Source organism: Cyprinus carpio, chromosome B2, assembly GCF_018340385.1.
Source record: "Cyprinus carpio isolate SPL01 chromosome B2, ASM1834038v1, whole genome shotgun sequence".
NCBI classification, from domain to species: Eukaryota; Metazoa; Chordata; class Actinopteri; order Cypriniformes; family Cyprinidae; genus Cyprinus; species Cyprinus carpio.
The window spans coordinates 21,480,896-21,506,816 of record NC_056598.1 but is presented as its reverse complement, the minus strand read 5'-3'; the positions used below and the strand labels follow the sequence as shown (position 1 = coordinate 21,506,816).

The 25,921-nt window shown below is 35.8% G+C and overlaps 4 protein-coding genes across 7 annotated transcripts; 2 read left to right on the top strand and 2 right to left on the bottom strand.

Moving 5' to 3' along the window:
• Positions 1-17: 17 nt before the first annotated feature.
• LOC109081223 (peroxisomal biogenesis factor 19-like) lies at positions 18-4,220 on the bottom strand. 2 transcript variants are annotated; one of them, XM_042718604.1, is made up of 8 exons: positions 4,190-4,220; positions 3,125-3,207; positions 2,800-2,962; positions 2,611-2,696; positions 2,159-2,329; positions 1,828-1,986; positions 1,550-1,594; positions 18-1,458 (listed from the first exon to the last, which is right to left on the bottom strand). In XM_042718604.1, exons 1-8 carry the CDS (start codon positions 4,203-4,205, stop codon positions 1,372-1,374), a joined length of 810 nt encoding a protein of 269 aa, XP_042574538.1. In that variant the 5' UTR covers positions 4,206-4,220; the 3' UTR covers positions 18-1,371. The 2 variants fall into 2 exon arrangements, with proteins under 2 accessions (XP_042574538.1, XP_018951763.2); XM_019096218.2 differs by lacking the exon at positions 4,190-4,220 and adding an exon at positions 3,639-3,784.
• On the top strand, positions 4,200-6,668 carry LOC109081214 (tetraspanin-3-like). Its single transcript, XM_042718605.1, has 7 exons — positions 4,200-4,410; positions 4,859-5,047; positions 5,140-5,214; positions 5,291-5,389; positions 5,463-5,615; positions 6,202-6,285; positions 6,373-6,668. Exons 1-7 carry the CDS (start codon positions 4,354-4,356, stop codon positions 6,448-6,450), a joined length of 735 nt encoding a protein of 244 aa, XP_042574539.1. The 5' UTR covers positions 4,200-4,353; the 3' UTR covers positions 6,451-6,668.
• Positions 6,669-6,732: 64 nt separating this feature from the next.
• On the top strand, positions 6,733-13,522 carry LOC109089533 (ELAV-like protein 1). 2 transcript variants are annotated; one of them, XM_042718602.1, is made up of 7 exons: positions 6,775-6,875; positions 8,084-8,143; positions 9,688-9,865; positions 10,309-10,412; positions 11,013-11,166; positions 11,786-12,011; positions 12,159-13,522. In XM_042718602.1, exons 2-7 carry the CDS (start codon positions 8,108-8,110, stop codon positions 12,481-12,483), a joined length of 1,023 nt encoding a protein of 340 aa, XP_042574536.1. In that variant the 5' UTR covers positions 6,775-6,875; positions 8,084-8,107; the 3' UTR covers positions 12,484-13,522. The 2 variants fall into 2 exon arrangements, with proteins under 2 accessions (XP_042574537.1, XP_042574536.1); XM_042718603.1 differs by lacking the exons at positions 8,084-8,143; positions 10,309-10,412 and having other exon boundaries at positions 6,733-6,875.
• A 336-nt stretch (positions 13,523-13,858) lies between these two features.
• LOC109081216 (excitatory amino acid transporter 5-like) lies at positions 13,859-23,844 on the bottom strand. Of its 2 annotated transcripts, XM_042718600.1 has the most exons (11): positions 23,591-23,844; positions 22,425-22,504; positions 21,262-21,477; positions 19,261-19,303; positions 18,963-19,173; positions 18,070-18,169; positions 17,425-17,658; positions 17,011-17,205; positions 15,913-16,047; positions 15,707-15,824; positions 13,859-15,539 (listed from the first exon to the last, which is right to left on the bottom strand). In XM_042718600.1, exons 1-11 carry the CDS (start codon positions 23,831-23,833, stop codon positions 15,387-15,389), a joined length of 1,728 nt encoding a protein of 575 aa, XP_042574534.1. In that variant the 5' UTR covers positions 23,834-23,844; the 3' UTR covers positions 13,859-15,386. The 2 variants fall into 2 exon arrangements, with proteins under 2 accessions (XP_042574534.1, XP_042574535.1); XM_042718601.1 differs by lacking the exons at positions 22,425-22,504; positions 23,591-23,844 and adding an exon at positions 21,607-21,777.
• Positions 23,845-25,921: the final 2,077 nt, after the last annotated feature.

Here is a 25,921-nt window from a genome sequence, read left to right as displayed (position 1 = left end):
AAGAATATAAAACATTGTAAGTTTATAACATTTATTTAGATTTTTGAGAATTGCAGTTCTTTCATACAGTGTGGTTTGACAAGACCAATGACCTGCACATTTACGGGAAGGTTTTACAGGAAAAAGAATATTGATGAGCTGATTTAGGTGCTTAAGTGTTTGAGCAACCCCTGAGTGTTGTAACCGTTACATATTTTTGTCCAGTTCATCTGAACGGCCATCCTATCCTTCTCATAATCTTTATATTGGCCACATAACACCATACTAAGATATACTGTAGCTCATGCCACGTGTCAAGAAAGCAAACTGATAACCAACTCCACATTTGATCATGTGAAAGGATCCCATTTCCATGCACTCAAACATGTTAGCATAAAAGAACCAGGTAAACATCCCCTCAAAAGCAACGACTGCAAACTTTAACTTAATTCTGAGGCATCTTGGGATTTAACATGTTCTTTAAATGTTAATACAGAGTATTCATTTTAAACTACAAAACAATATTCTTTTATTCTTTCAATATTCTAGGTAAATTAAGACTATTGTGAAAATAACACATCACACTCAGGCAGCACTATAGGAATGATGGGAATTATTTATATTTACATGCCAACACTTCAACTGCTCTATATGCAGATAGATATAGTAACCATTAGAAGACAAAGGGAGAGATCATTATTCTACTCAGTTACAAATGCAGTCTATGGGTCAAAGAATGATATTTTAATTAACATATTATCAGCCTGTATCTGAAGTGTCTTCAGTTAGTTTTTTGAAAATGCTGAATCTGAGAGATGCGTTTTGGTCACTGATTAGTTGTCAGATCGCAGAAATAGCATACATGATATAGTGTGAGAATAAAGGGACGTTACACTGTATATTAAAATAATTTCATCAATCTGATGGAAGCTATCTGTTGACCCTGAGCATTCATCTGAGATTTAAAAATAAAATGAAACCAATAAATCTGTAAATACCTTTCCTGTCCATTTGTCTCTACTTACTCAAAACATAATCCACTGCAATACCTGTCAAATGTGCTTGAAGTAAAAGTTTAAAACCTTCACAAAATTCAGAAAACTTTGATTTTTACCAAGCTGTCAGCACACTGAGATATCAAGCTTCACTCAAAAGGACAAGAGCTGCTCTACAGTGAGGACAGTGAACGGAATAAGGATGAATATGAAAAGAACCTCTGTGGACAAGAACTCTGAAGTAAAATTAATGTAGTGAACATTCACAGTTTCAGTGCAGACACAAAAGCAAACTCCATTAAAAGGGGAGCATGAGCAACTGTGTCCAACTCAGGTTCAGATAATTAGCTCCAAATTGTATCGTTTTCAAATGTACATTAATTTGACCTCATTGAGATCACATGATTGAGCACTGCTCTGGTCCTGGGACCCCTTGCGCTCCAGGAAGGTGCAGAGATTCTGGGTCAAAATTCAAGCCAGGAGGCTAAATAAAACAAGAGATTGATTGATGATGTAAATATAACATAGCTTTTATTTAAAAAGAAAGAAAGAAAGAAAGAAAAGTAAATACTCACTGCCTCTCCAGCAAGCTCTTTTGGAGGTTGACCCAAGTCTTGCAGCTGAGGGGTAAGACATTATTTCCGTGAACAAAAATATTTATAGTGCTGTTACTGAAAGGTTATATTTAGTAATATTAATATGCGTTTTAAGCAAAAAGGATGCAAATTTGAAATTCATTACAAAAAATAAAAATCAGCACATTTTCAGTAAGCAGAATGAAAAAAATGCCCAAATGATTATTTTATTTTAAATAAGTGCCATACATGCATAAAAAAAAACACATGCATTCTACCTTCTGCATGAGTTCAAGAATGTTTTCAAACGTGCTGTCTTTGTCTCCATCTTTCTCAAATTGGCTGCATATTTCTCCCATTATTTTGTACTGTTGCTCATACCGCGTGAACTGGTCTGTGGGAAGGGATTGCTTGTTGCTCTCCAACCATTCAGGGTACTAAATGCAAATTGCATTATATTAGTACACACCCCCCAATATTAAATGGAATGTGTTGCAAGATTTTCTGAAAGCAAATGTTTGATTAACAGCAGGCATTTATCAGCTTTACTTGGACCAGAACAGTTGGACAGTCATTAAGACAGTAATGCAGATGCAGTAAACAACTCACCTTCTCTGTTATCTCTTTAAGAGAAGGGTATAGAACTTCTTTGGATAAAAGGTTCTGCATGATGGACTGCATAATTGGGAGAATATTGCCATCATCTCCTCCCTCCCCATTTTCATTCAATCCCAGGTTCTCCAAGGTCTTTACCAGATCATCTCCAGCCAGTCCTGCATTCTGCATTTAGAGGTAAATTACGAATCTTCTGTCACACATTACCTTTTAAATGTTTGGGGTCAGTAGGATTTTTTTATTCTTCTATTTAACAAGGATGCATTAAATTAATAAAATGTAATGGTAAAGATGGACAAGGATGCTTTAAATGAATAAAATGTAAGATCAAAATTTAAAATCAAAACATCAAAATCTAACCAACCCCATTTTGAATGGTAGTTAGTCTTTAAAACCACCATTTCCTTGAATTATATTTCAATAGCAGAAATTCCGAATGGGTTTACCTGGAGGTTGTCTGCATTTTTCGCTAAACCACCAAGGGTCTCCTTAAGACAGGAGGTGAACTCTTGTTGTGAAGCTACATCTGTGCCTAAATTAAAAAAGTAGAGTCAAAACAATTGGAAAGTGGGCTAATAACTAAACTTGAATATCTTCAGCCAACATTTATAAAGTGCTCATCTCAGATCACTTACCTACTTTACCTGCTGCCTCAGACAGCTTATGAAAATGCTGCAGAAGCTGAGGTTCTTCTTGTGCTAACTCAGCCATGGCTTTCTCCCACTCCTCACGTGCTTGATTGGCCATCTCACCGTCAAAGAGAGACTCGAAGATCTTACTGTCCTCCAACAGAGGAGGCTGAGAGTGAAAAGAACAGAAAACAAATACATTAACCGGCAGCAGTGATGGAACCAACTCTCTGCAGATTTGGAAGAGCACCTAGAAAATTGTGAAAAGCTAATACAGTGTTATTCTGATCATGTTATTGGCTTGATTTCAAAATAAAAATGTATTTATTACCTTCTCATCACTCGTCGTTCTTGGACCAGGGGCAGTGGGGGCCACAGGAGGCACACTGGTCTTGTCAAAATCATCAAGAGCACCTGCAGTTGAGGAAACACTAACACTGGAGTACCATGGTATATTATCATGTGACTGATTTCATCTGATCACACGGTATGAATAGCAAACCTAGCTAGAGATCATCCTGTACAAACACAGCAGCATCGATTATAAGCTCCGTTTAGATACAAAACCTGGTTGGACATAACTTGTGAGTTTTTATGTGACTATAGAAAAAACAGAGTGACGATATCTAAGTTAATTAACTGATGCACATCTAATGTTTTCACGTTACTAAAACTTCAATCACTGAGACTAGCGTAAACACCGGACTAATAGCGTAGCAGCAACTGCACCTTGACAACTGCTTCCGAAACGATAGTCCACTAAACTGTAACATTATTAAAGATATAAAACATTTGAACATTATAACTGTGGATAATTTCATATTTAAGCCTTCTTCAAACCTTACTGTCTAATAATTCGTCCAGTTCGCTGTCTGGAGCACCCTGAGGTTCTGACGCTGACGCCATCTTGCTTCTCAACCATACCCTGCGTCCCAATGTGCACACTATCCACCCTATCTGCCCTAAATAGTAGCCTATTGAAAATTACTAACATCACATAGAATTTAGGATGGATAGTATGCACATTGGGACGCAGGCATAGACTGCAACAGCTTTGCTTTTTATTTATTTATTTATTTTTTAATTTATTTATTTTCGGCATTTATCAGATTGCAACATATATATAATATTTGATAACAATATGCTGCATATAGCAATTGTGTTCCCTTTCAACAATAAGTGTTATATAAACATTTGGTTACCAGTTTTCTTTTTTATGCGTTTTGATCCTCATTATTAAGCTTCTATTTAATATATTGTTATTAATTAATGTGTCCTAAAAAAAAGAAACCTAAATAAATCTACAAACCTATAAAACCAAAACCTCAATTACATTGCCCTTCATACATCGTTTTAATGGTTTATTTGTTTGGTACAGTGCCCCCTGCTTGCTTACTCGTTAATTCGGTCATTTCCGCAGTTTTGTTGGTTTCGATATAAATCTATCAAGTCAGCATTCATATCAGTGTTTACCACTGCTGAAGTTGAACTGGACAGAGAGGACTTTGATTCACGTTTATAGATTATCTCCCGCTCGGGCGAATCCATTAAGGCAGAGCCATGTTGGCTCCAAGAGGTTTCAGAATTTTGCTAAAGATTGCGTCTCTGATTTTGTTGGTGAGTCTTGTCATTATCATACCCTTCTTTCGTTTATCATAATCCTAATGCATTTGTTACGAAGACTTACATGTTTTCATTTCTGTAAAGGGGGCTTTGTATGCTGGTTTACAACATAAGAACGTCTACCTAAATTCCAATATCAGCATATTTTTGGAATCGCTGTTGTTAGATGAACAAGTGAACACACTTAAATCCCTCTAGCATAGGCTACATACATTCAGGCAAGATCCTGCTATGATTGAAGTAGATTTTAAATTAAGTGTTGACCTGTGTTCTCAGGACAAGTTGTTTTTCATAAATGACCCTGAGAAATTTTAATAAAGTAAAGACAACTATCCATAGTTTTTCAGTAACAATATGACTGCTGACACATAGGCACATGACAAGCGATGGATTGTTTTGGTTCCTCTAGTTTTTTAACTCCTTCATTCTCCACTTTTTACAGCTGGCTGGGATTACAGGTCTGGGTGGTTCATTCTTTCTACATAAATACAAAGTTTACGGTGTGTTTTTTAGCAGCATTTATATAATTCTCCCTGCAAACCTGGCTATTGCTGGAGGAGTCGTTCTCTTAATCAGTGGATGCATTGGCTGTTCTGTGTCCAACAAAAAACCTTCATGTGGACACGGATTAGTAAGATGGAAAAATTATTTGTCTCTTTTTAACTTAAAATAAATCATTTAATGGACCGTGGTGTTCATATTTGTATATTTCTTGTCTTTCAGTTTGTGTATCTTCTCATTATTGTGTGGTGCATTGTGGGTACTACTGCTGTATTGGCATATACTCATAAAGGGAAGGTAACTGAAATTTTATGTTATTTGGCTATATGCAGGTAAAGTGTGTTACATTGACATTAAACATCTTTTCTGTTAGCTTGATGAAGACTTGGCTCCCCTTAAAGATGTGTTTCAGAACTACAGTGGTAACAGCCAAGATCCTGATACCAAAGCAGTGAATGCCCTTCAGCGTGAGGTATTTGCACAGAATTCTCTAGGATTTCTATATGTTTGGCAAAATCAGATTGTTACACTTTTTTTTGTTACAGTTGCAGTGTTGTGGTGTTAAGAACTACACAGACTGGTTGGAAACACCCTGGTTTAATCACAGTGGGAAATACGAAGTTCCTCTGAGCTGCTGCAACAACACATTTCACTCCTGCAATGGAACTTTAGACTCACCCCAGCTGCTATATAATGGGGTACAGATACTATTTACATTTGAGCTTCCATATTTATTAGATATAATATTAATACTTTCCTGCTTGATTTTACAGAAGGCTATACCATTCATTACAGTCACCCTGTATATTTTCTAAATTCATTTTATGTATCTCGCTGTGAATGATTCATTCATGTAGAATTCCTTTTTTAGCTGATGAGAAATGTTGTAAAAATATAATTATCTGTTAAACTTGGATGCATGTCACAATATGGATAAAAATATCTGACATTGCTTCCATTTTATTGCGACATAAAAGGAGTATTATGGGTTAAATGCAATTTTAACTATATTAAATTAAATAACGACAGAAAAATAATTTAATCTTGTACCTCGGTGTGTAAAAATAAAACAAGCAAATGTATTGACAATTGTACAGGTACTATAATATTAATACAAACACATAATGGTTACAGATGTCTGTCAGTAGATCTTAAAAATGGAAAACTGGAATATTTATTTAAAAAGGTTTCTACACTGCTAAATTAAGATTTATTTGTTAATTCATTTAAATTAGGTTTGTATCCCAGTGTTTTGAGCAAGATTCCACTTTTTTTCTATTCTAGGGTTGTCAAGAAAAAATTGAGAAGAAATTACTACTTTCAGTGCAAGTCATCATTATAACATCTTTAGTGGTTCTCTTTTTACTGGTGAGCTCTGTGACTTGAATTATAATTCATTTATGCCCTGATCTTTTACAAGATTTATAATGTCATCTTTTACCTTTCTGTCTTCAGATAATGTCCTGGATTATAGTGGCACAGCTCATGAGGCATCAACCCCCACAAGAGTATCGAATCCTGGACCAAGAATAAAAGGCACTTATGGAATTGAATTCTTGTGACTTTTCTTCTGAATGCTTTCACTTTTTATATATATCTCACTGGCAATTACTTTGATATATTATTCAGATATCTCCTTAAATTTCAACAAACTAGTGTGTCTCTACACAATATCTGTTTTTCAATTAATATTTTATATGCACGCACAGCAAGGGCGTTTTACTTTGCACAATAAAGCTGATACAATCGAATAAAGTGTCAGATTTTGTTATTAGTGACTGTTGATCTGAATCTGAATGGACTATGAAAGTGGGAGGGGTTAAGACTTCCGCTTCCTCGGTAGAGTTCTCTAGTGGCGTGTTTTTGTGTCACGAGAGCGCAGCGCCAAAAAAAGCCACGTTTTGCTAAAGCTCCGCGTGCGTTCGTTCTACTGCAGAATCGGAGAGACGTTGAAGTTGGTAAGGCGCCAGAAACACATTTAAACGATTGCATTTTTTTTTTTTATTATATTGGACTTGCTTATTAGGATTTAGCAACGTTTATAAATCCACTTGGTGTTCGAGGCCTGGCTTTATTTGGGTTAGGCCCCTTAGCGCAGCCTGCTCGAGTTTGAACTCGAGAGTTGCTTGGGATTTACAGAGCGAGTCATCGCGAAAATATGGGGACGGTGTGTGGGGACCGAGGCCTCGTGTTGTGTGCTATTTTATTCTGGGACCTATTTTTGAATTGATGATTCTTCACTAGCATGCTGCTGTGCAATGCCGCGAGGTTGTTGTTCTGTAGCTAAGATACGAAACCGTAACAATGGCGAGATAATCCCGACAAGCATGACCGGAAGAGCGATGTCCTGCTGCGGGGTAGTTGTAAATTTCACGCCCCCACGACTAGGCAGAATTACAAATGTCTTTTATTCAGTTTTTTTCCAACAACGTACGAAAGCATGAACAGCGTAGTATTTATGGCAGTAGTACATTTTAAGACATATTTTTGCTATTAATAAAAGAAATGTATGAAATGTGGGAAATTATATGGAACTATTCTTTAATATATGCTATCAAGTAGTTTTGATAAGTTGTTGCTCCAAATATTTTTTTACAGGTTTGCAGTGTTTTATAATTTAGGTTTAAAGTTAATCGGCCATTTTGTGTTTTATTTTTTAATCATTATTATTTGTGCAGGCGAAATATTTTATGACATGCTGCTGATTTGTGTTTAAAAATAATTAAAGGTGAATTGTTTGGATGAATGGTCCTTTTATGAATAGTGCAGTACAGAGAACTTTCCTTTCAAACTCATAACTACACACGTAGTATTTAAAAAAAATATATTTTTTTTCATTTATGAAAACAAACACATTCAAAAATAAAATATGTAATGTGACAAGTACACCATGTATGTAATATGAACATGGAGATTGTGTGAAGGCAGGACAGACTCAAAGTGAGGTGCTAAAAATACACGCTGAGACGACACCACTCTTAACGGCCGATGGTTGTTATTCTTTTTTTCCCACAGGTTATATCAGAAGGTGGCTCATCTTTTTGGCCTTCTTTTATTTTAGTTTATTTATTTTACTCTGAACCCCCAAACCTACCTTTGCCTTCCCTACCACCCCTTCTCGTCAGCGTGTATTTTTATTACCTTATTTTGTTTTTGGTATCTTCAGAGTTGGGATCTGTGACGGCTCTTCATGGCAGTCAGAAGGGGACACGTTAGATACTTAAAAGTGAGTAGAATTTGCGCCTGACAGGGACTGAATGTGGATTTTAAATCCATTTATTTGTCGTTAAACTGAATCTGTAAGCTGGAGTCGGTAGTGTTTAGTGCTTGTAGGCTGTTTTCGTCCATGTAGTGCTGTAGCCTGTGTGATAAGCAGGTTTAATGCTCTCATCTGAGGTAAGCTTTTAACCAGATGCACTAGACATCTTCTTAGGTGTTGCATAAAGTCTGCTGAAGGTATTTGACCTGGCAAATGCTGAAGAGTTTAACCTTGCTTGTAAGGACCAGCTCACGATGGAAGTAGAGCGACCTGAATCATCTATGAGCGATTCAGACCACTTTATTAAAACCTCCAATGTTGGGTTGTAGGAGGGTCAGTAATAATGCTTGTTTGTTTCAGCCTTGAAGGTTGACTGGCTACCCGTGTGGAATACACAATAAGACCTCTCTTCTAACATGAATGGGACTCACTGTCCGATATCAGAATAATCACGGGTCACCAGAGTGATCATTTTCTTCATCTTCACCAGAAATGCCTTGACGAGGTGCTGTTAAACATCTGACAACCCCGTTTTTTAATCTACAGTACCTTATTTTATTTTTTGTGGCAAATAAATTGGTCACGTGCAGTTTCAGCTAGACTCAGTTGGAGGCAGTGTTGATCATAGCATGTAAAATAGTCCTGTTGATAGTTGTATTGGTCTTTTTGCTCACATTTGTTTTAGTTTTTACTGACTTACTCTGGCATATATTCTTATATAACTGAACAAACTGGTTAAAGTCAAATTGTAACGTTTTGTAGGTAACATTTTAACAAGACACAGGTAGAAAATGCTCTGAAATGCAATATTGTCCATGTTTCTGGTTGAAGATATTTTATTATGGCTGGGTTGTTAATTGTTTTCACTTTGTCAGAGGCATGATGATTTTTGTTTCTCATCTAAAGTGGGAATTAAGTTAATGTAAATTAATAATAATAAAAAAAAATCTGTTTTCTGTCACTAATTCATTTGTAAGATTAAACTGTCTTGCAGATGCTTGTAGTTGCATTAGTTCTTCCCTAGATTAAAATATAAACCCATAATTCACAAATTAGCCATAAACTTTTGTTTGTTTGTCTGATTTTCTTTGTTTTAATAAAACATAATGGCACATTTCATTATTAATAATAAAAGCAATAAAATGCCACTTTTAGGTAATGGAATGTTTATGTAATCTCCCACAAATGAATAAGAGTTTTTTTTTTTTTTTTTTTTTTTTTTTTTTAATGTATATATAATTTTCTTTAATTGCATGATTGTCATTCTGTTACTGGCTTACCAACTTTAGTAATTGAAAAACAAGATTTAGGCCTAATTTTAAAACTCTTTACACAACTGTATACAGAAAACTGTCAGGTATCAACAGCAAGTAAAGAGTAACACCATTTACTCCATTTTCCCAGGTTTTAAATGAATGCACAGTGAGTTTGCATTAAATAGTCCAATTAAATATTGATTTCTGCTTTTGTTGTGTATAACCTTCACAGGAACTTGCTTTTATTATTTCCAGGAGGTCTATGACATGTCGAACGGTTACGAAGATCACATGGCCGATGAGCCTAAAGATTGCAAAACAAATCTCATCATCAACTACTTGCCTCAGAATATGAGCCAAGATGAGATGCGTAGTCTCTTCAGCAGCATTGGGGAGGTGGAGTCTGCTAAACTTATTCGGGACAAAGTAGCAGGCAAGTATTTATTAGCACTTGGCTCACTGCTTTTAAATCAGACAAAAAAAAAAAGATAATGTTGAGAGGAAGATCTGAGAAAATGTTTTGTCTTCGTTGGTTTAGGGACGGAGTGTATTTATTTGCGGGGTTTGCCTGTAGCCGTGATGTTACTAAAGTTTTTAAAAGATTTGTGACTTCAGACGCACTTAAATTGTTTCTTTACAATTATGTAGCCTTCATTTCAGTGTTGACAAAAAAACGACTTATTTTTAGTTTCCTTTCTGAGGCCTTTCCCACATATATGTAAGTCAATGCGGATTTATTTGTTTGGTGGCATTCATTTTTTTTTTCCAGAAGTTTAACACTTGATACTAGGATGTTTTTTTCCTTTGTATTTGGAACGTTTCAACTTTTTTTTTGTTTTTGTTTGTTTTATTGTTTTCCTTTTTTTTTTTCTCTAGGCCACAGTTTAGGGTACGGATTTGTTAACTATCTTAACCCTAGTGATGCAGAAAGAGCAATCAGTACTCTCAATGGACTGAGACTACAGTCTAAAACTATCAAGGTAATGTGACAAAAGGTGCTCCTGTGTAAAGTTACATGTGTCATTGCTTCAGACCGCCAGTTTTGAGACCAAGGCAGCGAGAACAAATTCAGTTGTTGAACTGGTCAGACCTGATGACATCTTGGTTGTGGCCATATTATCTGGCTTTTCAATATTTAGATTTATCAATTTTATTATCTATGGTTTTTACAGGTTGCTTTAATTCTGTTTGAATTGTATAGAAAATTTTCACATTTTTCTATTTCTATAAAATAATTTTATTAAAAATTTAAGAAAAAAAAACATGGTAAAAATAAATTTTTCAACAATTTGTTTTTTTTCCCTTATTTAAAAAAGCACAGTTCAAAAACTTAAAATAAAAAAAAAAATATATATATATATATATATATATATATATATATATATATATATATATATATATATATATATATATATATATATATATATATATATATATATATATATATATATATATATATAAAATAAAAGTAGCCAAAGTTTGTTTCTAAATTTATTTATTTTTTTATTTTTTTAAATGATTGCCCTCTAGGGGAGGTGTTTCTTTAAGATCTGATCTTTTAACTTTGCTCCTCCTGACAGGTGTCATATGCCCGGCCAAGCTCTGACACCATAAAGGATGCCAACCTTTACATCAGTGGGCTGCCTAAAACAATGACGCAGAAGGACGTCGAAGAAATGTTTGCACGTTATGGCAGAATAATCAACTCCCGTGTCCTCGTTGATCAATCATCAGGTCAGTAGATGAACAGTTGTGTCTTTCACATTACTTTTTTTTTTATCAACATTTCAACCACTTATAAACATAACCAAACCAACTAACAAACAATGCCCATCTTTTACAATGCTAGTAATAAAAAGAAATAATAATGATAATAAATAAAGTGCATTATGACATACCAAAACTCAAAATATTACTTAAAGAAACATCGATAAAATCCAGGTATGGGGTCCAAACTTGAGAAAACGCTTCAGTAGACATATGAACAACACAAGTTAAGAATCCTAAGGGAATCATTTCCTTAATAATCTTGTCATCCTTTCAAGGATGGGGGTTTGTCTCTGATTCAAGTTAACAAAATATTTTTTCTGGCAGCAAAGGGTAGAATGTCAAATAGACGACTGTTGAATTTGTTCAGCAAGTGTCCAACTGGGAGACCTAAAATCAAAGACAAGGGGTCCAGCTCAAATCCAAACATACAGCTCATACAAAGAACACCTTTTGATCAATAAGCTCTAATTACTGGACAGTTCCATGATAAATGGGTGTAATCTCCCACTTTCACCTTACATTTGTCTTTCACATTACTTGTGATAGTGTGCATTTAAATGCTTACATTTTGTCCTTATTGCAGGACTCTCTCGTGGTGTGGCTTTTATTCGATTTGACAAAAGAGCAGAGGCAGAAGATGCAATTAAGGACTTGAATGGACAGAAGCCGCCAGGGGCTGCAGAGCCAATCACTGTAAAGTTTGCTGCCAGTCCCAATCAAGTGAAAAACTCCCAAATTATTCCACCTATTTACCACACACAGCCTCGCCGCTTCGGGGGGCCCGTCCACCACCAGGCTCAGAGATTCAGGTGAATGAAGTCAGCCGTTGTGCTTCTCTATTTGCTTGGTTACTACATCATTCCTAAACTGATCTCTCACCCAAAAATGAAAACTCTTTCAGTCAATAAAACTTTGAGTGCGTGTCTGATCTAAAAGATGTGATTTCCTGTCCTCAGGTTCTCTCCAATGAGTGTGGACCACATGAGTGGCATGTCTGGCGTTAACATGCCTGGAAATTCCTCGTCAGGCTGGTGTATTTTCGTCTACAACCTGGGTCAGGATGCAGATGAGGGCATTCTGTGGCAGATGTTTGGGCCCTTCGGTGCTGTCACAAATGTCAAAGTAATCCGCGACTTCAACACCAACAAGTGCAAAGGATTTGGGTTTGTTACCATGCCAAACTATGAAGAGGCAGCCATGGCTATCGCCAGCCTCAACGGCTACCGCCTCGGGGACAAGATTTTACAAGTGTCGTTCAAAACGAGCAAGTCGCACAAGTAGAAAGCAGGGTTGCCAGGAAAATGAAGGAGAGAGATGTTGTCTGAGAAGCCAGAGAAACTGGCTCAGTTTTGAAAAAGAAAAACTATTGTTTTTAGTGTAATCAAGTCTTTGCAAATGTTCACATTTCTAAGTCTCGTGTAGACATCTGTTTGACAGTTTCTTTTCATTTCTTTTAAGATTCAAGCTGTTGGATGCTTCAAGTGTTTTAGGCGTTCCGGTTTATCCCAATATTTGACCAATTTTGCATTTGATACAAATTTGTGTCTCTGATGTTAGCCTGATATTGTCGCTATGTGCCATATGTGGTCAGACACCTCATTCACCAGAAGCTGGATTTAAAACTCAGATTTTTTTTGTCTCTTTTGTCAGTATCTACATCCTACATGGCTCTTCAGTATTTATGATGCCTTAATTTGATGTCAATTTTCCTGTTTGCCCTCAATGTAGCACTTTTTGGTTTGGCAGGAATCTCACGATCCATCTCACAACAGTTCGTTTGTTTATTGAGATCTGAGTTTTAAACGCAGCATGCTGAGTGATTCATTGAGAAAAAGACGTAATTGTAAAGAAAGCAGAGTGTTCAGTGAGGGGGAAATCTTTAACTGACTTGTTAATTTTTTGTAAGGGACCCTCTGATTAGATTGATAACTAAGAAGGACCAAAGACATGAATGGAAGGTTTAGTTTCCCCCAGCAGAGGTGCAGGTCGCACATCCCTGAGCATATTCCAAAAAGATTCGGACATCTGAATACTAGGTACTTAGTATTTATGTAAAAATGTAATAACATTTGAGCATCAGCATCCTATGTTTATGATTTGCGTTTTCTTTCATTTTGTTTCTTTAGGCTAAAACATACTTTAAGTTTAGTTTGGTCAATTGAAAATAGATATCCAGTACTAATGCATATGCTTTTTAAGACTGCCTTGTGATATTTTTGTGTTTTGTTCTTTTCTTTTTTGCTTTTGTGTTCCTTTTGAAATCTTTCGTTTTGTTTCACATGGCATTTACAATCATTAAATTTTATTTTGTTTTGCTCAACTTTTTGTTTTGTTTCTTTATTTTATCTTTTAATCAGTTCTTTAATTTATCCATTTATAGGTGCAGTGCAGTATAAGACAACATAAGACCTTATCCATATTTACAGATGCGGTTAGCTGAGTTTTTAGTCCACAAAGACCTCATGAGAAATACTAGATAACCACATTTCATGATTTTAATTTTTCAAGTATTTGGAGGGCTTTCAGTATTCATATTTCAGGCATCGGACCAAATCGTAAATGTACAACTTGGCTATCTGACAACGGTTGACTTTGATTTGGCCACTGGTTTGTGGTTTATTTAGCCTTCCTTGGTGGTTCATATTCAACTTGTTCCAGAGATTTTCAGCTGTAGATCTCACCGATGAGCAATGGTGAAGCTAGACCCCACATAGGGTTTCCTGTAGTTAGACAAATCCATACATTTTCCAAGATGCCTCGTGTGAGATTTTTGATCATTTTCAGCACAGACAGTTCTTATGCTCCCTCTGCTACGAGACTTAAGGTTGGTATTGTGTGTGTGTGAGTGTGTGCATATATTTATATTATTAGTGACTTACATTTAATCCTAATTGTCTGTTTTTGTACAGTGACACACTATATTCTATCTCGTCAAGTTTGTAATAAGCAGCAGTTTACTATACTCGGATCAACCAGTGTCATCTGTTACTTATGGTTCAGTGTGAACCTATTAGCAGCTTTACAGCCACTGTTGGTTACATGTCCTTAATATGAAACACTTAACCTTGGCATTCTCTTTTTGTGCACGTTTTGGCATATGTGCAATATTTAAGTGATTTCGTAATAATAAGTAGTAATTATAGCATCCTTTTCCCTGTCCGTCTTTTTTGATATCCTGATGTTTCAAAGATCGCCCAGCAAGTCAACGGAGATGCCAGTTGTAAGAAATACCAAGTAGAATTTACTGGATGGTTGCTTGTTTTAAGCCTTAATTTATGTAGGAAATACTGGAAGATTACCAAATGGTGGAATTTATTTATTTAGCTTACTGTGTATGGTTTTATGTGTTGATATTGATGAGTGTGTCTTAATTTTTTAATGAAATACTTTGATTCTACAGTGAACATCTGTTATGAGCTACTGTCTAACATGTAGATGTGAAATAAAATATCAGGCATCACTGCAAATCTGGAAATTTGTGTCTTGGTATTAGTGAACTGAAATGAATATGGGGTAAAGGTTTCAGAAAGATTTTTCATTTTAAACTATTTTCTACACATTTTAGGTTTAAATTATAAACCAGTAACCAGTAGTTCCTGTTCTTTTACAGTATGATTAATAACAATATTTTTTTTTTATTAAGAAAATAAACAATTGGTAATGACAATGTACAGCGACTTCTCCAAACATAATCAAATTGCCATCCCAGATGAACTGAACAGAGGATTGTGCACTAAGAACATAATGAAGCATGACAATCTCTATTCTTACAGTCATTACAAATCATATTTTGTTGTCACCGTACACTGTATGACAAGGCAACTGATGATCCATATCTGGAGCCCCAGTCGACTTGCTACTTGTATAATGTTTCCCTTTTGGATGTGGTTTTATTATTGTGGTCAGTCAATAACTACTGCATTTTAAGGCAATTCTAGAAGATGAACATTAAAAAAAAAAAAAAAAAAAGCTTTTATAATTTACAAAACCCCCAAGTTAAGGTGTCAAAAGCACCCAAATGTTCTAATTTTTCAAGTTCACCAAAGGCGACACTTTTGGTAACAGTAACATCTGTGATGTAAAAAGACAGAATGGCACAAATGTGGAACAAAGGGGAGGAAAAGGGGGAAGGTTTTTGTGAAGTCAAGGCAACTTCTGCTCCTGCTTGGTATCGTCTGTCAAAGTTAGACTTGGCATAGGTTATAACAGGCAGTCGGCCTCTCAATCACCTGATCGCCGACAACCTCTAAGATGTAGTCCCTGTTTGCCAGAAGTGGAACCTCAGATGTGGGAAAGCTCTGCACGCTTTGGTTTCCGAATGATATCACGGTATCTCGCTGCAAGACACAAAATACAGATATTATGCAGCTGTAAAAAATGTGTTACTTTTGACCAAGGCCTATTATTGTTACTGGTAAGCAACAGACCTCTACTGTACAATACTTGCTTATTTCCTAATTAGGAATATAGACATGTGAATGAGTACATGGTGGATATATCTTACTCTCTCTGAGTTGCTTGAGGATTGGCTGTCTTTCTGGAAGTCCTTTCTGCACACATGAGCCATGATTCCTGCCGCTAATGCATCTCCAAGCACATTGATCATTGTTCGAAATCGGTCCCTGATGAAAAAGATGCATGAGGTTGACACTCATTGAGTTACTTTTGTTGTGGTGTATATGCTGTACCATTTAAGTGGATTGTACTTACAGGATCCAGTCGATAGCTACAATAAGTGAGATGTCATCTGGAGGCAAACCCACTGAGGTAAGAACGATAACCATGGTAACAAGACCAGCCTGAGGGATTCCAGCTGCTCCGATACTTGCCGCTGTAGCTGTGATACTGAGAATAGATGGTCAAAGTCAAGTGACATACAGAAATCAAAAAAAAAAAAATATCAAAAAAAATAATTTAAAAAAACAATTTACTCATTCTATTTCAAATATTTTAAAATGTAATGTATTCATGTGATGGCAAAGCTGAATTTTCGGAACGGAACTACTACTTTTAAGACCCAGAAAGGTAGTAAGGACATCATTAAAATAGTCCAAGTGACATCAGTGGTTCAACCGTAAATACGCTACGGGAATACTTTTTTTGCGAGAAAACAAAAATAATTTCTTATATTCTGTGTCAGTCTTTGCCATGCGTTCATGAGAGTACCATGACACATGCATTCTGACATAGAACCCAGATGAGCTGTGCCTTGTTTACAAGCACACAACACAGTCTTTGTAAACTTGCAGGTTTTTATGCAGATGATGAACTAAGAGAGATGGACGTTCTATGTCAGAATGCCAGCTCCTGCGTCACACGCATGCTTCGTGGCACCCTCATGAACACGTGTCGAAGACAGACACCTCACAGTTCATAGCTTCATAACATTATGGTGAAGTGTAGTGGTGTTGCTGTCTATGGAGGGTCAGAAAAATATCGTAATTTGAGTTCAGATGATGAACGAAATTCTTATGGGTTTGGAACGGCATGAGGGTGAGTAATTAATGACAGAATTTTGATTTTTGGGTGAACTATCCCTTTAAATTTTAACATCAGAATGATTTCTGAGGGAACATGTGACACTGAAGACTGGAGAAATGACTGCTGAAAACTTGACCATTTAATATATATTAAAAAAGAAAACAGTTCTTTTAAATTGTAATATTTCACAATATTACTGTCTTATTGTTTTTTTTTAATCAAATAAATTAAGCACAAAAGACTTAAAACATAAAAATAAAAATTCTTATTATTCCAAACTTTTGACCAGTAGTGTATATTATTCTGAATGTAACTGAAATACTTTACCTTATAGTAACAAGTTGTCCGAAGTCAAGCTCGTACTCATTGACCTGGGCAATAAAGATGGCTGCCACTGCTTCATATAGCGCTGTGCCATCCATATTGATAGTAGCTCCCACAGGAAGTACAAATCGAGCAATTTTCCGATCCACGTGGCAGTTTTCCAGTAAGCACTTCATTGTAATAGGCAAAGTAGCTGAACTGGAAAGAGAAGGATTATTTAAATATACAAATTACTTTAAAAGGAACAAAACCATTAGATGCTTATTTCAAATTGTACAAATATAAATGTTAGAATTCAAAATCCCTTAATTATTCACTTTAATGAGATTTAGTGGAACTTTTCCCTGAAATAGATCATGGATTAACATTTGTTTATGTTTCAGCGAGCTGAAAGGCTGTTCAGACCGGCTTCCTTACCTGGATGAAGTTGCCAAAGCAATAACCAGAGCCTGGAGGAGGCCGCGGATATAGCTAAAGGGGTTTTTCCTAGTGAACAGGAAGAAGAACATCGGCAGCAAAATCACACCATGGACGAACAGTCCCGCCAGAACCGTCATGAAGTACATCCCAAGCTTCTCCGCAAGGACCACAGGATCATGCATGTCCAGGATCTTCCCAGCAACCAGAAATACGATTCCAAATGGGAAGTACCTGTACAAAGAGACAGGAGTGTTAAAACTGTATATATTTATAATTTGCTTATTGTAAATGCCAGCACTTGACTAAGTTTTAAATACATTACTGACTGACTAAATCAGCTTTCAGCTTCAGTTGTCCTGACTCTCTTAGCCCAGAACACCTTTCCACTGGCAACCTCATTTAGTAGAACGAGGAGGCTTAGAGCTGCTTTTAAACTATTACATTGACGTAATTTAGTGTGTATTAAAGAGACAGCTGGCTCTTCATTTGTTTTGGTCTGGGATTCTGCTTTATTGGCAGACACATGCTGCTTTCACAGGTTTGCATGACTGTCTTCAGTTATGTAGTGTCTAATAGTGAACATTTCTGTCATAGTTGAAATTACAAAGTTTATTTTGAGTGAACCAATCCACATCTACTCACCACATAGCAGCATTGATGATCTTCATAACACATTCATTAATGCAAAGACACACATTTACTAGGGGCGAACCTCTGGATCCCATTCTACCAAGCAGAAGACCTGGGGAGTCAAAAAAAGCCAAGTAAGACATATATATTTTAATTAGTACTTTTATTTAGCAAAGACCTAAAAAGTAATAAAAAGTGTCAGTAATGATTTGTTACTAAAGTTTCTATTTCAAATAAATGCTTTTTAAACTTTCTGTTCATCAAAGAATCCTGAAAAAATATATGTGTGGTTTATGTAAAAATGTAAACTGTTTTAAACAATAATAGTATGTTTTTAAGAAGCAAGTCGGCATATTAGAATGATTTCTGAAGGATCATGTGACACTGAAGACTGGAGAAATGGCTGCTGAAAATTCAGCTTTGCACCACAGGAATAAATTACAATTTAGAGTATATTAAAATAGACAACAGCTGTTTTAAATTTTTAAAAATAAATGTTTTTTTTAATCAAATACATACACCCTTGTTGAGCAAGGCATATGTATTTACCACATAAACAGCCTTTCAGCTCGCTGCAACATAAACAAATGGTAATCCATGATCTATTTCAGGGACCTTCTACCTTTTTTTTTTACCTTCCCCAAATTTTTGAACGGTATTTAGAGTCTTTTTACATATAGAAATCACAAATCCCTCTTATTCCTGATGCAATGGATAAAGTCCCACTCCACATGTTCTTGTTAAATATCATGTTTCAGAAAATGAGTTACAAAAATGCTTTCATGTTGACCTAAATTGTTTAAATTGTACATTTAATCTGGTCATCATTGTCACCACTGACCACAAAACCAAACAGTATCTAGCATAATCTACTGCAATATAAGACAGTTCTCTTCTATACACACCCATAGTGGCAGAGAAAATGACGATTCCTAGCACGTTCATCCCACTGCTTTTCCCTGGTACAATTTTGTAGTGGATTTCAGGAGGAGGAGTGAGTTCAAGAAACACTGGGTGACCCATCTTGGGGTTTTCATAGTCTGGCATGATGTACACAAAGTTGGCTTGTGATGATTTTGCACTGTTTTTAAAATTGGGCACAAGCTCTGTTTTATACTGAAACAGATGAGCACAGATGGACAAGGATTAGATACAAAACACTGTAGACTATTAATTCCTCTGGTCTTCATGTGTTTCTCTCACCTGCTGAAATGTGGCTTCAATCAGATTGGATGGAATCATGTTCCTGATGGAAAAACACACAAAATCTGTCATACATAAGTCCACAGATTTAAAACTATTCACGATTCTGGACCTTTTAGCAGTATATACTGCTACATATTTGTTAGACTTTATATACTATTAGACTGTTTTCTGAGGCCAGCACATGCCAAAAATGACACGTTATTTGTTTTAGAATCATTTGATTTGAGTATCGTACAAGGCTGTGTCACAAAGCTAGTGTGATTTATCTCAGCCTGAAGACTTGGAGGACAGAGGCTATCAGCTAATGCTTTATTTATAAAGTACCAATTCTACTGGCGTGTCCCTGACTACAATCCAATTAAATCTGGTCCGGAGCTCAGGAGCATCTTTCGTACTCTGGAAAAGCTGTGCCATTCACATCATCTTAGGTGACTCTCTAAATATACCTAATTCCAATCCTTCTGTCCAACGACAGGATAGAGCAAAAGGGAAGCTTAAGCCTCGAAAGCTTGACTGCAGCTCGAAAGTGGTTATATAAGTTCAAGATGTTTCTTAGATTGATCAATAAAACTGAAATGAATTGCTTACAGTTTGTTTTTTGAATGACATAAAAGATTTCATGTAGAGAAGTCTAAGTGAAACACGATATTAAATGAGAAATAATGCAGGGCAGAACTTCATTTTTGTGTATCTCATTGTTAATGCTAGTTTGCTGAAACACAAACAGCTGTCTATTGGTTAACACTATATTCAGTATATTTTCTGCCTAAGTGAGGTGGGAAAGGAAGACATGAGCAAGAATGAGCACGTTGTTATATTCTGATTTAGCATTATGAAGACAAGCACTGATGAATCTCGATAAGATGAGGAATAAAACTTTAAGAACAAAATTAAGGAATTATCTATTTTGGTTTCATACTGACTTTGGAGTTGAATGATAATGGCAAAGACATAAAGCTTGTTTGTATACATTTTTGTCCAACACCACGCTTCAACCATACTCTATTTAAGCAGAAAAGGACTAAACTTTCATCCTTTTCATCCTTCCAGTCGTTCTTAGTGAGTCGGAAAGGAATGTTTTTTAAAAGATTTTTCAAACACCACACTTCAACCAAGTCTTTTTTAAAGGGGTCCTATGATGCGATTTCAAATTTTCCTTTCTCTTTGGAGTGTTACTAGCACTTGGTGAATAAAGAAGATCTGTGAAGTTGCAAAGACTAAAGTCTCAAATCCAAAGAGATATTTTTTATAAAAGTTAACAACCCCCTGAAACGGCTCGTTCTAACACGCCCCCACATATCTACATCAGTATGTGGGAAGATTTGCATAACACCGCACAGATGTTCACGCAAAGAAAGAAGACGTACCTTTTATTCTCATAGTATTGTTGTTGCCGCTGCTGACATGTCATATTATAGACACTGTGTGTTTCACTGTAAAAGCGTGTGTGACGTTGTTCCGTTGAGAAAGCGAAACTACTGTTTTTGCCTTCCAAAAGATAACACGACTAGAAATCATGTTTATAATGGGTTTTATGTTTATGTCTCGTCGCTCCGGCCAGACAAGGCATCACAATATGTTAAGAGGCGTAACATTACCGTCACATGCTAGAGGCATTCGGTCAATCACAGCACACCTCACTTTTCAAAAAGATAAGCCTTGTGAAAATCAACGCGTTTCAGAAGGCGGGGCATTGAGGAGAAATAATAATGTACAGTATGTGGAAAATAATGTGTTTTTTTTTTATAATAAAATGTTTGAAATAACCAATACATCTGACAGAAAATGCTGAAACTGTAGTGTATTCCCATTTGCAGAGCAATGAAACAAAGTGCCACCTATACCAATAAGCTATTGACTGTTTTAACTGAAGGGCGGGACTTCCTTTCCTACAGCAGCCATATCCTGTTTATATTTCTACAAGTTGTCTGTCTCCTCCCCCTTATACTGTTTCTGCCAAAAACCAAGAGGCAGCTTCGGTTATTATTGTGAAGTCACCTGATCAAATCAAGCAGGGCATCAGCAGACGTCATCACTGGCCCTCCTGAGGCTTTATGTCCCTCTTTTTCAATGCCGGTTCCAGGATGAATGATCAGTACCAGAATAATCCCCACAATTACAGCAATGAAGGTAGTCCACAGGTAATATGTGATGGTAAGAAGGCCCAGGCGTCCACTGGCCTTGGTGTCCATAGCAGACAAGCCAGACATTAAACTGTAAGGAAAGTGTTGGTGTTTCAATCATAAAATGAATATAAATATCACATCAAATATCTCACATATAACTATAGAATACCCAAGACATGTCACTCGTATAGTTTTGAATGGGGGAAAGAGAAACTACCATAAATCGCTAATCGGTAAAGTCAGCGTCACTGCAGCTGCCGTTAGAAGCGTCCCGGTTGCTATAGAAACAGTCAGCGTTCTAAGACACGCGCTCAGGACTGCGCACGCGCACTGCATGATCTAGCCTAAATAATAAGCTTTTTATAACGGCTATTTGAGCAAAATAAACAACATTTATGACACAGTTGTTATTAGATTTCTTTGGTGATTGCAAATATGAAATTTAATCGCAAGCCTAGTGAACAGTTTTGTAGAATTTGATGTTTCCCCATTCAAAGAGATAGGAGTTGCACTTGGATGCCCGAGAGACGTTTTAAAGATGGCCGCCGAGTGACATGACTTGTCTTAAAGAGACAAGATATAACTGCCTACCCTAAATGCATACACATTTCTTTTTAATTATAAAAGGGATAGTTCCAGTCCTTGATTCTGATTGCTGTTCGAAGCTGTTGTAAATTACTCTACAAACATACACCTTTGTTTACGTCTGTGTGTTGCTTGGCAACCAGTTTGTTGCAACCGAACTATTCTGAAGAGGAACTACATTGTTTGGCGGAAGAATAATGTTTTTATTAATCTCATTACATTTTATTTGCTTTGTTTTATTTTGTGAAACCTTGCGACATATATGGAATAACCGTTTTATAAAAGCAATAAACCCTGTGAAGTCATGGTTTACAGTGAATTTATAACAGCTAAGGGGGTTTTAGGCACTCCGCTTCGTTATAACTGTATAATATATATAACTGTTATAAATTCCCTGTAAACCACGGCTTCTTGGGGCTTATTGCTTTATTTTAATATAGGCTGAGTTACCTGGATGTGATGAGAGGAAGAATCAACATTTTCAGCATTCTCATGAGAAGTTCTCCAGGAAAAGAAAAGTAGATTTTTGCCTGAGGGAAAAGAAAAAAAACATGGCTTTTAGTGATTTTTGAAAGATTTAAATTCACTTCAAACATTTAAACTCTACTAGAATAACTTTCAATATATTTACTATTTCTGTAATATCCCTGGAGAATTATGTCAGCTGACTTACTAAGTTATGTGCGTTTCTCCTTAGTGGACCTTGTAAGCTGTTTGGAGTTTATTTATGGGCAACAAAAGCCAGATGTCACATCCTCAAGTACCAGCACTAAGATTTTTGAATATATATATATATGTATATATATATATATATATATATATATGTACACACACAGTTTTGAATATATATGCCACATATAGGCTGGGAAATATATGTGTAGCCTATGTGTGATATTTTGATCAGGCTTCAAGAGCAAAGGTCATCAAAAACATCTTAAACTTAAAAGAGTGTTTCAGCTTGTATAGAAGTGCCATACATAGCACGTGTGGTTAAAAAAATGCTGGTCAAAACCCTTATATTAATTCTTCTTCACAAAATGTTGTTACATTATTTTATTTGTTATCTATATCATAATTTCAGCAACTGCACTACTGTTCTTGACAATTACACTTCTGCATTTGAATTTCTGATGTACTTAACATTTTATGTATTATGTATTTGTATATCTATATGTATTTTATGGTATTTTGACTATATCGTATAAAAATAGGTATAACTTTGCGCACACAATGTTAATAAGTGATTTTTTTAAAAACCATACTAGACATGAATATTGGTTTTGTGGCTACAGTGTGTACATGTCCTGGTGCACTGCTTTATGCCATATATTTTCATAAGTGCATTACTGTAAACTCAGCCTTTTTATTATTTAGTGATAATCCGGAACATTCCTTTATTCAGTTACTATAATGGCTGTACTTAATGTTAAGTTGCTAACGCATTCATTTTTATAAGCCACACACAATTTAATTTTCAAATGAGCAACCTTTTAACCTCTCTGTTCTATATGATAACCCATAAAAAAAAAAACTATTAAAAATAGTAAGTCCACTGCTGATGCTGGGACTCAAAACAGATAACAATAACAAATTTGAAGCTTTATGTTCCACATTACCTGTGTCGACAAGTTCAAGCTTCTTAATGTGAACCCCACCACACAACCCGACATCACTGCTAACACTGATAAGGTGAGCAAGCCGTTCCTTTTGCAGTATTCCTTTACCCATTCACGAAACTTTGGAGATATTGAGTTCTTGATAAGGTTCTTGAAATATTCCACCATGTTTCTCAAGGGGCTCCCTGGAGGGGAATGGCATTGGGAAGACGCTGGCCTTGAGCTGCTCCGGCTCTCATCCATGCTAAGACCTGTGTGGGCAGCAAGTGTTGTGAGAGCCTTTCTGTGTAAACCTTTTCTAACAACAGATTAAGCAATCAAGTATAGATCCAAACCAGTGCCTTCACGACAGCACAGTCAGAGGCGATTACAAGGAATAAGGGTATTAAAATAACCTAGTCAGAGTACGGAGGCCATTGACTGTGGAAAGATAAAATGGTGAAGCACTAATCCTAGAATACAAATCCAAGGTCAGTGTGGGGTCAGTTTCAAAACAAAATGAGTTTTAAAAGTTATGGTTTATTTTTAAAAAAAGGCTACATTGCAAGAATAATTATAGTATGACATGGCTATATGTGGAAGAATGAGTAAGGGATATGACACATGCTCAAATCTACATGAGCAGCAGAACATCTGGAACCTATGCACTAACCACTAGACCACAGATCCAATTAGTTTGAAATAGTTTAAAATGATATTAAACATAAACCAATATGTAATCAAAACAGATGCATGTAATAAGTTTTAAAAAGTTTAAAGAGTTACTAGTATGTAAAACCCAGGTCCATCTAGCAAAACTAGAGAATCTTGAAAAAATGTATTACTGCGTTAGATGACAGTTCGTATAATTTTTTATAGAACCACAATTAAATCATCTCCTCCAAATTTCTTATAGTTCTAACCTAAAAACATTAAAGCTCAGACTTATAATCTGTTTTATATTAGATACTCCTCTAGATAAATATATATACATACATACATACATACTTATATATATATATATATATATATATATATATATATATATATATATATATATATATATATATATTATATATATATATATATATATAAGTATATATTACACCATATAAGGGAGAGGAGCAGTTCAGAAGAGTCAGTCAAAAGCATTAAAATAGTGTGAAATTGTCCTTCTAGCTCACATGGAAAAAGGATGTTCTAAGTTTTGCCAGCTTTTACTACTTTTACTAAGAACACATGGGGTGGAGGCTATTCGGAGATAAAGGACATGCCCCTTATTAGTTTGAACGTCATGCCTTAATAGGATTTCTGCCGCTGCACTCTACAGGCATTTCTGACATCAGCGTGTACAGCGGCCGGGTATTGATTTAATTACCAGACAGCAGTGGTTCGGTTTGTTTGGGTACTGAAAGGTAAAAGTAACATGGTTTTTATATGAATGGAAAACAAGATAAGAATGGTAGACTGTGGAACAAGTAAAAAATTTTAATTCTAAGCTGATTTCTTAAGTTTTATCAATTTAAAAAGGCTCTATGCAGTGTCAATACTCATGACCTTAACAGTGTATACAACAGTGTAACAAACTATCAGCTGATCATTTTAAGTAAAGGAACAAACATATCCTTAGACAACATAAACCTACCATAAAAATTACAGACCCTTCATTTCTTTGTAAGTGGGCAAACTTACAAAATCAGCAGGGGATCAAATAAATATTTTCCCCACCGTACATACATTTCGCCATATATACATATATCCTTAATGTATGTAGAACATTATTTAACAAGTCCGTAATTTCATTATTTTATGCATTTTTTCAGTATAGACCTATTTGCACTCAAACTGCATAAATTCAACCCACCTGCTTGCTCCATCAAAAAAACAAACAAACAAAAAACAAAACAAAAATAACAATACAAAATCAGTATACAAAGCTGTGATGTATTATTTGTGTCCCTGGAAGTTTTAAGTGAATAAATAGCAATTAAAAAAAACTACAATAGGTAGGCCTAAATCTTTGCATTCAAATATATATTCAGTAATTTACAGTGTATGGATTATTTTATGGTGTACCTACATATAGGAAGCTGACTTCTCAATAGGAAGCTGACTCACACACAACATGTGGATTTAGCGTAGACTTGAGATGCTGGAATTTCTCCAAATGTAACGAAGACCATCACAGGTGACGACAGTGGTGTCTCAGGTGTGATCAAACACTAATCCATTTACTAGGAGCGGATATATACACTGACTGCATCGTCAACCTAAACAACCACTGCAACTGCTTTGACATCACACCATTTTACCCTGTGTAAAGCACAGAAATGGGGACACTGAAACTAAAAT

Bases quoted from the DNA above. Each gene is read 5' to 3' on its own strand.
- LOC109081223 (XM_019096218.2), bottom strand. From the start codon at position 3,699: ATGGCGTCAGCGTCAGAACCTCAGGGTGCTCCAGACAGCGAACTGGAC. The intron at 2,963-3,124 runs GTAATAAATACA...TTTCACTCTCAG, and splicing joins GAACGACGAGTGATGAGAAG to CCTCCTCTGTTGGAGGACAG. The intron at 2,697-2,799 runs GTAAGTGATCTG...TTTTTAATTTAG, and splicing joins TGAGGCAGCAGGTAAAGTAG to GCACAGATGTAGCTTCACAA.
- LOC109081214 (XM_042718605.1), top strand. From the start codon at position 4,354: ATGTTGGCTCCAAGAGGTTTCAGAATTTTGCTAAAGATTGCGTCTCTG. The intron at 5,390-5,462 runs GTATTTGCACAG...TTTTTGTTACAG, and splicing joins TGAATGCCCTTCAGCGTGAG to TTGCAGTGTTGTGGTGTTAA. The intron at 6,286-6,372 runs GTGAGCTCTGTG...TTCTGTCTTCAG, and splicing joins TAGTGGTTCTCTTTTTACTG to ATAATGTCCTGGATTATAGT.
- LOC109089533 (XM_042718602.1), top strand. From the start codon at position 8,108: ATGGCAGTCAGAAGGGGACACGTTAGATACTTAAAA. The intron at 9,866-10,308 runs GCAAGTATTTAT...TTTTTTCTCTAG, and splicing joins TATTCGGGACAAAGTAGCAG to GCCACAGTTTAGGGTACGGA. The intron at 11,167-11,785 runs GTCAGTAGATGA...TCCTTATTGCAG, and splicing joins CCTCGTTGATCAATCATCAG to GACTCTCTCGTGGTGTGGCT.
- LOC109081216 (XM_042718600.1), bottom strand. From the start codon at position 23,833: ATGGATGAGAGCCGGAGCAGCTCAAGGCCAGCGTCTTCCCAATGCCAT. The intron at 16,048-17,010 runs GTAAAGTATTTC...ATCTATTCTCAG, and splicing joins GGACAACTTGTTACTATAAG to TATCACAGCTACAGCGGCAA. The intron at 15,540-15,706 runs GTAAGATATATC...TGTGTCTTGCAG, and splicing joins CCTCAAGCAACTCAGAGAGA to CGAGATACCGTGATATCATT.